We start from the raw sequence: 11,126 nt of genomic DNA on the forward strand, positions 1-11,126 counted from the left end.
GGTGTCCAACACATGCACGTCCAGCTCCTGCAGCACCCTGGCCAGGTTCCCAGGCTGGTGGGTCAGGCCCCAGCCGGCCAGGCTGCACCGGGTGCCTGTGGCCACCACCTGGCGCCCTCGGGGCAACGCCAGGGGCTGGATGGTCCTGCTGGGCTTCACCTTCCCGTCCAGCTATAGGGACAGGAAGAGGCAGGTGAGTAGGTGAGGGGATGCTGGGGGAGAGCACAGCGGGAGGGGCAGTGGGAAGGTGAGTCTGGGGAAGGGGACAGTAGGGGAGGGGAGCCAGGGGGAGGGGACCTGGAACTACCATTCCTCCCACTGGCAGCACCTTTAGCAGCGCGAGGTCATTCTCCAGATGAGGGACTGGCTTGTATTCGGGGTGCCAGACCACCTTCCTGATGCGGTAGATAGGGCTGATCTCTCCCAGCACATGAAGCCCCAGCACAAGCCTCAGCTGCTGCGTCCTGGGGGCGGCAGGGTTGGGGTGTGGGGGTGCTGCAGGATTTGTGGGGGGCGGCAGGCCTGGGTGTGAGCCCCAGCCCTCCCAGGCTCTGGCCCAGGGGCACTCACAGTACTGCACCCCCTCACCCGGCTTCTTTCTGCAGTCCTTCCCCTGCCCAGTCTGGTCTTCTCCCTGCCTCCTCCAGGAAGCCTTCCCTGCTCCCGCCTCACCCCAGACTCCTGTCCGGCCATGCCTGAAGGCTGTCTCTTTTCCATGTTTTCAGTTACTTGAATAAACAGACCCCCTTTGATTACTTCTCTGGGTTTGATCTGCGGTCTTTGTTACTGGCCAGTCCAGAGGTAGGACAGCTCTGGGATGGCTTTACCTGGTGGTTTCACAATGGCGTCATGCACCCAGGTTCCTCTCTGTGTTGGCCCTGCCACCCTCATAGGCCAGCTCTGTCCCTGTGGCCACAGGTGGGAGACACACTCCTGGGTGTCACAAGAGACCCACCTCTGTCCATTTGGAAGGTTCTTTTTTATAGCAAATAAGCTGCCCCCAGGAATCCTCGCAGCCTAATGTCACATACACAAATAAGGTTGCTGTGATGTACTATTGCCTCAGCAATCACTGCAGAGGGGAAGGGGACCCCCTCACAACACTACAGTTGACTTAAATCTCTCCAGACCCACCTCCTGGTGGGAATGGGGAAACCAGGATAGGTCTGGGGACATCTGGTGTGATGGGGTGGGGCTGGGTCACTCACGGCTGGGTCAGGCAGTGGGCAGCTGTCAACACCCAATTTTGGTGCAGGAGCACCCCACCACATTGGTGTAAGCCAGACGACTTCTGCAGCGAGACCATGTATGGGCGTGAGTGGGGGACAGCGTCTCGACCCCCGATGATGTGGGTCTCGAAGGTGTTGCCTCCTGGGGAGAGGGAGAGAAAAGGCCAGGTTAGGACTGGGTGCCCCACCCCTGCCTTGACACTCTGACTCCAGCTCCAAGGCCCTGGATGGAATGTTCTGGAATTAGACTATGGTGATAGTTGCACAACTCCAAATGCGCTAAAATTCTCTGACTTGTACCCTTTAACTGGGTAAATTGCATAGTATGTGAATGACATCTCAATAAAGCTGCCATAAAAATTGTTTTAAAACCAATCATGGGGACTTACCAGTTTTCCAATGCAGGGACAAGGATTGGATCCCACATGCCCTGGGATGTGGCCAGAAATTTTTTGGAAAATTGTGAATTAAAAATGATTGATAAAAAGCATTTTAATGTAAATTAGCTTAAAAAAATCTACCTGTGATTCCCCATCATGATTTAATTTTTAAAATCTGTTTTTAAAAATTTTGGCCGTGCTGCATGGCATGTGGGATCTTAGCTCCCTGGCTAGGGGTCAAACCCATGGCCCCTGCAGTGGAAACATGACTCCTAACTCCTGGGCCACCAGGGAAGTCCCTCCTTCATGCGTTAAACATCCAAACTCCTCATGACCCACAAGACACACCTCAGCTGACCCTGCTTCCTTCACACTTGCCCCCATCCCCTCCAGCACTCAGGTCTCCCTGCTGTTGATGGATGGATGATGGATGAGGATGGATGGATAACAGATGGATGGATGCATGCATGGAATGGAAGAAAGGAAAGAAGGAAGGGAGAAAGGATGATGGGTGGGTGGTGGGAACCCCTATCCTGCTGGGTCACCAGTTGATCACAGTGATGGTGGGCCAGCATGGTGGGATGCCCACCATCCCACCCAGTCTGCATCTCATGCTCCCAGGTGCCATTTATGAACAAGTGTATACAATCTGGGGAGGTAGCCAGCTGGGGCTGAAATTCCAGCTCCGTCCCTCCTAGCGGGGCGGTCGTGTGAAGGCTGCCTCGCTCGTGGGGCTGTGGTTTCCTTCTCTGCACTTCCTGGGTGCTGCTGGGGAGCAAACAGCCTGCACCTGTCCCACATGCTGCGAATCCAGCTCCACCAGAGCCCCACGGCCGCCTCTCAAGACAACAACCAGGCGCACATGCGCGACCTCACCCTGGAGAGGCCTGGTGGGATCCACCATGAAGGGGCGAATACAGCGCCCCTCCGTGGTTCCTCCGGAAAATGCATCATCCGAGCCCAGCCTGGGGACTCAGCCCAGGGCCGCGGTCGGAGGACTTGGGGGAGATGGAGATGCTACCAGAGCACAGGGGACCGAGAACAGCAGGACGACTAGATCCTGCTCACTGAGGACACCGTGTGGACAACTGGAGTGAGGTCTGTAGGTGAGCTGAGGGGAAGGATGCTGAGAATCCATCCTGTGACAGGATGGCCTGTTCCCAGCACACACACATAACCCGCCCCCCACCCCCAACACACACACATAAGCACACGGACACACATACGCACACGCACACATATGCACACGCACACACACACATACATGCCAAAGCGTTTAGGGGTGAGGGGCAGTGCATCTAAATCTCATTCTCAAATGGTTCAGGAAAATAATGATAAACACATATTTGTATTTTGTATACACACCAAGGGGTGGGGTAGGTTGGGGGGGATGATAAAGCAATGGAGGCAAAATGTTTACCACCGAGGGATTAGGAGAAAAGGAAAGTTGTCTGCAGGACTCTCCTGATTTCTCTGTGAAAGTGGAAAGAAGTCAGAAGGAAAAAAATGGGGGGGCTTCCCTGGTGGTCCCGAGGCTAGGACTCTGTACTTCCAGTGCAGGGGGCGTGGGTTTGGTCCCTGGTGAGGGAACTAGATCCCACATTCAGTGACTAAGAATTCACATGTCAAAACTAAAGATCCTGCTTGCTGCAACAAAGATTGATGATCTTGCGTGCCACCAAAGATTCGGTGCAGCCAAAATAAACACATTATTCTTTTTAATTCAAGAAAGGAAAAGAACCTCACATCTGCCAAGCCTTGCCCTCACCCTCAGGCCTCACTCAGAAGAAGTCATGACAGCCATATGGAGATGAAACTGACAGACCCTCGGTCACCCAAGCTGTGAAACCAAAATCTTCCCCAACAGCAAGTCCCATCACCCCAGGAAGAAGCCCCGAACTGTTAGCAACCCACTTCACACCTTTTTTTTTCTTTAATGGTTGCTTTTTCTTTTTTTCACTTTTTAAAAGACTGATGTATAGTTGATTTACCATGTGTTAGTTTCAGGTGTATAGCAAATATATATATATATATAAAATATATATATATTATTCAGTTATATACATATACATGTATATTATATATATATTCATCCCTGGGTCTGGAAGATCCCCTGAAGGAGGGCATGGCAATCCACTCCAGGATTCTTGCCTGGAGAATCTCATGGACAGAAGAGCCTGGCGGGCTACAGTCTACGGGGTTGTGAAGAGCTGGACATGACTGAGTGACTAACACTCACATTTATATTCTTTTTCAGGTTCTTTTTCAATTTTAGGTTATTACAGGATATTAGGTATAGTTCCCTGTGCCAAACAGTAGAACCTTGCTGTATGTTTTATATATACTTGTAGTTATTTAGTCACTAAGTCACGTCTGACTCTTTGTGACCCCATGAACTATATAGCCCCCACGGCTCCTCTGTCCATGGGATTTCTCAGGCAAGAATACTGGAGTGGATTGCCAGTTTTTCTCAGGGGGATCTTCCCGACTCAAGGATCAAACCCTCATCTCTTGTGTCTCCTGCATTGGGAGGCAAATTCTTTACCGCTGAGCCACCTGGGAAGCCCTTTATGTATCTGTTAATTCGAAACTTCTAATTTATTCCTTTTTTTTTTAATTTAAAAATTTTGGCCATCCTGAATGATAGCTTTCAGGATCTTATTTCTCTGACCAGGGATCAAACCCATGTCCCCTGCAATGGAAGCTTAGAGTCCCAACTAGGGGACCAACAGAGAAGTCCCCCACTCCACTTTAAATTAAAAAAAAAAATATTGTTGGAGGAAAGTGAAGCTCCCTCCCTGCCGCCCCGCTTCCTGCTCTGGAGCCTCCTTCCAGAAATATTTCATCTGGGGAAGGGGAACGGGCTCAGAAGAGAAACCCTCAGGACGACGGGCGTCCTCCGCCCTTTGCTCTTTGCTTTCCCCACAAGCTCTTTTCGAGGCTGTTTCATGGACAGCCATCTCGTGCTCTGGGGGCCACTGACGTTTTTTCAGTGAGTCCTGTCTGGGGACAGGGAAATTGTATCCAGTCTGTTTCTTCACCCCCCTGCCCTGCCCCTCGCCATGGACCCTGGGTGCCGCAGCTCCAGCCTCAGTGTCCCCACCTCGCTCACCTGCCCACAGGGCTTCCAGGACCACCAGCAGGAGCAGCATCTTGGATCTGGGGGCCTCCACGGTTCTGGCCCCGAGCCCCAGCACAGTTCACACCCACCCTTCCTGTGGGGGAGGGAGGTGACATTCACAGCTGCGGATGATTCCACATCACCCCCAGGTGTTTCTGAAAGATATGCACTCTTTGGAGACAAAACCCCGTCACCATGATCACATCTGAAAAATTTACAGGAATCCCTATTGAGCATCTAATACCCCGTCATGTTGCACCTCCCAGCTCAGCCGTGGTGTTGTGTGGTTTCAGCTCCATCATTTCCTTGCCCTGTTGTCTCATTGTGGCAAAATATGCACACCATAAATGCAGCATCCTAACTGTATTTAAATGCACAGCTTATGGCATTAGGTACGTTCACATTGTCATGGGATCACCCTCACCATCATCTCCAGAACGTCATCTTCCCAAACTGAAGCTCTGTCCTCATGAAACAGACTCCCCAGCCCCACCCCCAGCCCGTGGCCCCACCAAATACTTCCTGTCTCTGGATCTGACTCCTCTAGGGACCTCCTGTGAGTGGAATCAGTGTGTGTCCTTCTGGATCTGGTTTCTCTGAGTATTATGTTCTCAAGGTTCATACATGGTGTAGCAGGTGTCAGAATCTTTCTTTCTAAAGGCAGAATAATATTCCAGCTTGTGGAGGGACCACATTGTATTTATCCATCATCTGTGTGTTTATCCCTCCATCTGTCCATGGATATCTGGGGTCTTTTAGATTTTGGCTGTTATGAATAAAGATGGTATGAAACTCATTTGTTATGAGCACCCTGGGGCTCCTGCAAGTCTAAGGGTCCTAGCCAGGCTCATCTGGGTCCTCCCTCCTTCAGTTCACCCTTCTCCTTGCAGCCCTCAACACCATGGGACCCAGACCAGCCAATCAGAGCATTCCCTATACCCTCTGGCCATAGAGATTGGTTGTGGGCAGAGGACCAATTTAAACCCTGCACCCACTCAGTGAAGACGAGGGCCCATTTTTCTTCTGGAACTTTCCAGAAACAGCCTTCATGCTGCTGTACTTGGAAAGATACCAGCCTGGTATCACCCTGGTGGGACCAGGGTGAGAGGCTTCTGCCTGAAAATGAGGAAGCTGACCACATACTCAGTGCCTGAAACCACATGCATTTACTCTCTCGTGGGGCAAACATCCACATGTGGGTTCCTCTGGGGCTCCAGAGAATCATTTCCTGCCCTTCCAGTCTAAAGACACAGATGCCGGGGGTCGGGGAATGGACATTTTTGGAGCTGCTCTTCTGCTGCCCACAGGTTGGGGAGTGACAAGAGTCTGGGCTGGAGCCAGTGCTATGCCTGAAACCCCTGCCCGCCAGTCATGGAAGTCACACTTGAGTCGGTGTGAATTGGGTTTTCCTCTCCTGTGATACTGAAAGGGTCGTGATAAATAAATATGACTTGGCTGAAAAATGGGTCACAGAGGCAGACAGGCTCATCCCAGTACTGGCTCTGCAGCAGGGGCCTACTGTCCACCTCTCCTTCAGTGGCGTCTGGCACACAAGGCTCTGGAGCCATTTCCGCATAGGAGGGTGTGAGGCCAGAGTTAGGTTTAAGAGAAATGGGTATTTATAGTGTGTTCTTATGTCCAACCTTGTTTAATCCTAATGACCCCAGGAATCAGGTTTCGTTAGTGTTTGGGGCTGGGAGAGGGGGTTGTTCATCAGATTTACCAGGTAAAAAAAACTGGGCAACAGCTTATATTTGAGTTTCAGATACACAAGTAACTTTCTGGTACAATTAAGTCCCAGACATTACATGGGATTACACTTATTCCATGTATCCCATTACATGTTTACCTGAAGTCCACAAGGCAGACCCAAGCTTGAGATGAGGCCCCGGTTAGAAGGATAGGACTCCTAGGCCTTGGTCAGTTGTGTGGATCCAAGCCACAAGCCTCACTCTCTGGAGGGCAGCCCATGTCCCTTCCCTTTGCTTCCGGGCTCATACCTGCCCCTGCTTGTCCTGTGCAGAGGTGGCAGTGCCAGGTCACTCAGGTGGCAGAAACTGTTCTGACGCTGGGCTCTTATTCTCCAGGCCCCAAGGCTCTGGTCACCTCAGTGGTGGAGGGTGAACCCCCAACCTACACAAGCCAAGTGTGAAGCAGGGTGAATGCTGAGTCTGGGCCCGTCATTACATGGCAGCGAAAGCCTAGGGGCAGGGGGAACGGGTCCCAGGAGCAGAAGGGCTGGACCCCCAGGCCTGAGGGTTATGGCAGGTTGCAGACGCGCCTATAAACGACCAGGAAGTGTTTCTGACTTCTGACACAGAGGCTGTGTTACCATCACTCAAGCTTTAAAGCTGCAGCTCAAAAGCAGCTAAATGTGGGTGAAGAAATGAGTATGTCTTTGTTCCAATAAAACTTTTATTTACAAAATGGGCAGTGACAAAGCCTGGCTGGAGGCCTTGGCTGCGGGCTCTGGGGTCTCCACACTGGCTGGTGGCTCCTACGGCCTGGGCACCAGCGCCTACTGGGTTCAAAGGACACACAGCCCTGGACACCACCAGCATGGAGGACACTGCCCGGGAGCTGGAGCTCAGTACCCCCAGGGCCTCTCAGCCCCAAGTGTGCCCCCGGGGCCCTTCCTGCCCAGAGCCCAGGTCCCTGTGGCCCCTCCCCCTAGTCAGACGACCCAACAGGAGGCCCCGGGAGCTTCCAGGCTCAGAGGGGCGGCTGAAGTCTCCCGTTGTGGATCACATGCCCGTCACTAGAGCCTGTGCCCTTGCCTGGGTCCCACCGACCTTGGGGCCAAGGAGAGGTTGGTCCTTGGGCTTCTCATAAAGTTGCTTTATTTAAATTCCAAACAAACCAAAGCAAAGAGAAGAGGTGACCCCAAGTCAATCCGTCCACTCACAAGCCGGGACCCTGAGTCTCTGGCCTGCAGGCGGGGCAGGCAGGCTAGGGTCCCTGAGCAGCGTCTGGCCCACGCAGTGCCCAGGGACGCGAGCCCGGCGGCCTCCCTGGAGGCGGAGATGGGGTGGACGGCGCCGGGCCACGCGGCGCCCGGAGGTAGTGGCGGCAGCAGACAGTCGGGCGGCTGAGGTAAAATTTGTAAGTTTATTCGCAGGGATGTAGTGTCAGGACTCTTCGGTGCCTGAGTCATCCTCATCGTCCCCGAAGCAGCTGTCAGCCTCAGCCTCGCCATCCTCGTAGTAGTCGTCATAGAAGAGGTCGGAGCCCTCGTCCGGCACTGGGGCCTTGGTCTTCACACAGTACTCAGCCAGTGTGGTGGGTACCTTCACGCCATCCCGCTCTGCATCCACCTTGGTCCCCAGGACCTGCTTTCTGCGGAGAGACACAGGTCAGCCTTGCTGTGGTCGGTGGCCCCAGACCCGCGCAGGCGCTCCTGTGGAACAGTGCAGGGCACCCAGGGGTGACACCAGCACCAGGGGGCGCCCAGAACAGACGGAGCCAGATCCCTCAAGGGACAGCCCATGTGTGCCCCAGAAACCCAGGGGTTTCTGCTCACACACAGGTGCACACGCACACACATGTGCACAGAATGGGGTGACCATGGGCTAAGGAAGAGGCGGAGCGTGGGTTCTGAACCAGGAAGGTGTCAGCTCATCAGGAAGAGAAACACAGATCCCAGCTGCTGAGGAAAAAGCTGGGTGAAGTGGGAGCAGCCAGGGTGCTGGGCCGGCTCTGTAGGCGGGGGAATTGCTCAGCACCGCAGGGGAAGGCCGGCCACAGGGCGGTGCCCCCGGCAGATGCTCAGCACACTGCCGCCAGGCCGGGTCCCAAGTCCTCCCCTCTCTTCACTTGAGTATCTTGCCATGACTGGCATCACGTCTTCTGCATGTGCTTCCCCACTGGGGCTCTGACTGCACCTGCTGCCCCTGGGGTCCCACCTTCCGACGGTGCCGCTGGGCTCTCTTGAGCTCTCGCCGTGAGGTCGCGAGGCTGGCCCACAGGCACAGGTCTCTACAGCTCCGCAGGCACAGCGACACAGCAGGTGAGTGTGGGTGCTGGTGAGAACAAGGACTCATTTCTCAGGGTAAATGCTGGGGGTGGGGGAAGAGACTAGGTCGTCATGGAAACACGCGTCTGACCTACTTGCTTTTCTAAGACACAAAGAACAGACCAAAAACCTCCTCAGAAGAGACTTATGAAAGAGTTAAGTTTGTCGTGACATAAGTCACAAGTCCCAGGAGAACAAGTGAGAAAGAGCAGTGATCACAGACCAGCTCACAGGACACAGCAGACACAACCAGGTGGAATGTGCAGGCCCAGGGGTGCTGTTGGCACGGCCGGCACTCAGGGGAGTTTTGTATAGACTCTCCCGCCAGGTCATGTACCCTGCTCACAGGGGAGAGAACAGGAGGCCAGGGTAATGAGAGCGCTCCCCTGGCCAACTCCTGACAGATGCACTGCTTTCACAGCCAGGAAAAAATGACTTTCCTTAAAAGAAGACCTTTCCTAAACACGCTGATCCCACCCGGCTTTGCTGCCTTTAGAAAATGATTCCAAGTCTCAGAACTGCAGCGCCAGTGAGACTCACTTTCATGAGGTGAGAAAACAGACCACCTTGCACAGCTTGGGCCTGGTCACACATGGAGAACCCACTCCTGAGGAGACCCGTGGGGAAAAGCCAAGGGCCAAGCGCACATGATCACGCCCCAGTGTGCAGGGTCTTCACACAGGGCAGAGCAGGGGTCGGGAATCACTGCCCTTCTAGTTACAAAACCAGGGAAGGTGGCAAGACCCTGCTGAATCCTGGCAGACAGCAGGGTGTGTTAACTCCATGTGAGGTACATGCCCTCACACCACACACACGAGACACACACACATGCCCCACAACACACACAGCATGTCCACATGTGACGGTACATACGTGGACCACACGCTTCATGAGAGAAAAATCCTGGCCTTTCTGGCAGGAGGAGGAGGGCCCAGACCCCTGGGCCGCTCACCGGATGATGTCCGTGTACTCGCGGTCCTTGCCTTTGCTCTCTTTCCACTTCCTGTACATCACAGAGGCGTCCACGTTGGCTGGCGAGAAGGTGTTGGGTTCGTTGAGGAGGGAGATGACACTCAGGAGGATGGTCCTGGAGGAGCAGGAGTCGGCGTGGGGGAATCCATGGCCCAGAGTACTGCCTGGGAGCCTCCCACCCTGACCCCTCATCCTCTGCCGCATGCCTAGCTCCTGGGATAGGACGTGGGGTGGGCAGCCAAGGCCAGGACCACCTTTGCTCAGGTGAAGCAGGCTTGTCCCCTCCCCAGGGTGTTCCTCCTGCAAAATGGTTTCCCCAGGCCACCCACGCTCAGACCTGGGCTGAATGAAGGGCGCTGGGTGTAAGGCAGGGTGAGCGTAGCCCGCAGGACAAAGGGGACTGCGTTCTCTGGGGCTCAAGGAAAGAGGGGGGACCCCTGGGGTAGGCAGACAGGATTCCCCGAAAAGTGAAAGTCGCCGTGTCTGACTCTTCGCAACCCCATGGACTATACAGTCCATGGAATTCTCCAGATCAGAATACTGGAGTGGGTAGCCTTTCCGGTCTCCAGGGGATCTTCCCAACCCAGGGACTGAACCCAGGTCTCCTGCACTGCAGGCGGATTCTTTACAGCTGAGCCACAAGGGAAGTCCAGGATTCCCTGAGAATGTTACCAAAGGTGGGTGGGGTAGTGGGTGGCAAAAGATGGGGGAAAGGCTGGCAGAGACAGGGCGTGTGTGTGCAAGGACAGGAAGTTGCGCTCGCCCCGTGTCCACCCCCCAGGGCGGGCCTGTCTGATGCCCTCACCTGACATTCTGCGTGGGGTTCCACCGCTCCGAGGGCAGCTCCCCGCTCTGGGGGTCATCCACCGGAGGGTGGAGAATAGAGATGCAAACGTCCCCAGTCTGTGAGATATGGGGGGGAAGGGAAGGGTCAGCACCCACATGGCTCGTGTCCCCATGCCCCCCTACCCTCACATGGCCCAAGGGCATGCTCACCTCGTAGATGTTGGGGTGCCACATCTTGGTCAGGAACCGAAAGGCGGGAGGGGAGTAAGGGTAGTCGATGGGGAACTTGAGGCGTGCCTGGTGGGGGGAGAGCAGGGGGCTCAGTGAGTCAGGCCACCCACAGCAGTTGGCCTGGGACCCGCCTGCCTCTGGCGCCCCTCACGGGCCTGGGGTGTTCATGGAGTCACCTGAGCCAAGCCGACCCTGGTTCCTGCCTTGTTGCCAGGTGTGGGCAGCCCTGGGGAGCAGCTCCAAGGCCTGTGGTGGGACCAGAGCCCGGGGCTGGCTACCTGAGCACCATGCTGGGCGCCCAGCCTCAGTCTCCAGCTCGTGGGGAGGATTAAAATAGATGCGTGTTCACTAGGCAGGCACTGGGGGTGGAGATGAGTCAGCGCCGGGCCCTCTGC

The 11,126-nt window shown here is 54.8% G+C and overlaps 2 protein-coding genes across 2 annotated transcripts in view; both read right to left on the minus strand.

Moving 5' to 3' along the window:
- The window catches only part of GZMM (granzyme M (lymphocyte met-ase 1)), a 5,694-nt gene extending 887 nt beyond the window's left edge, over nucleotides 1–4,807 (minus strand). Inside the window, exons 1-4 of the mRNA XM_010844608.1 lie at nucleotides 4,722–4,807; nucleotides 1,209–1,371; nucleotides 329–464; nucleotides 3–171 (exon numbers count right to left, since the gene is read on the minus strand). Coding sequence (XP_010842910.1) covers nucleotides 3–171; nucleotides 329–464; nucleotides 1,209–1,371; nucleotides 4,722–4,761 — 508 coding nt within the window. The 5' untranslated portion in view covers nucleotides 4,762–4,807. The remainder of the gene's footprint in view (nucleotides 1–2; nucleotides 172–328; nucleotides 465–1,208; nucleotides 1,372–4,721) is intronic.
- A 2,320-nt stretch (nucleotides 4,808–7,127) lies between these two features.
- CDC34 (cell division cycle 34) overlaps nucleotides 7,128–11,126 on the minus strand; it is an 11,498-nt gene continuing 7,499 nt past the window's right edge. The window contains exons 2-6 of the mRNA XM_010844654.1: nucleotides 10,711–10,877; nucleotides 10,520–10,617; nucleotides 9,695–9,829; nucleotides 8,633–8,749; nucleotides 7,128–8,066 (exon numbers count right to left, since the gene is read on the minus strand). Of these exons, the coding sequence (XP_010842956.1) occupies nucleotides 7,859–8,066; nucleotides 8,633–8,749; nucleotides 9,695–9,829; nucleotides 10,520–10,617; nucleotides 10,711–10,877 (725 nt within the window). The 3' untranslated portion in view covers nucleotides 7,128–7,858. The remainder of the gene's footprint in view (nucleotides 8,067–8,632; nucleotides 8,750–9,694; nucleotides 9,830–10,519; nucleotides 10,618–10,710; nucleotides 10,878–11,126) is intronic.

The sequence above is a fragment of the Bison bison genome, unplaced genomic scaffold, assembly GCF_000754665.1.
Source record: "Bison bison bison isolate TAMUID 2011002044 unplaced genomic scaffold, Bison_UMD1.0 scf7180017864203, whole genome shotgun sequence".
Taxonomy (NCBI): domain Eukaryota; kingdom Metazoa; phylum Chordata; class Mammalia; order Artiodactyla; family Bovidae; genus Bison; species Bison bison.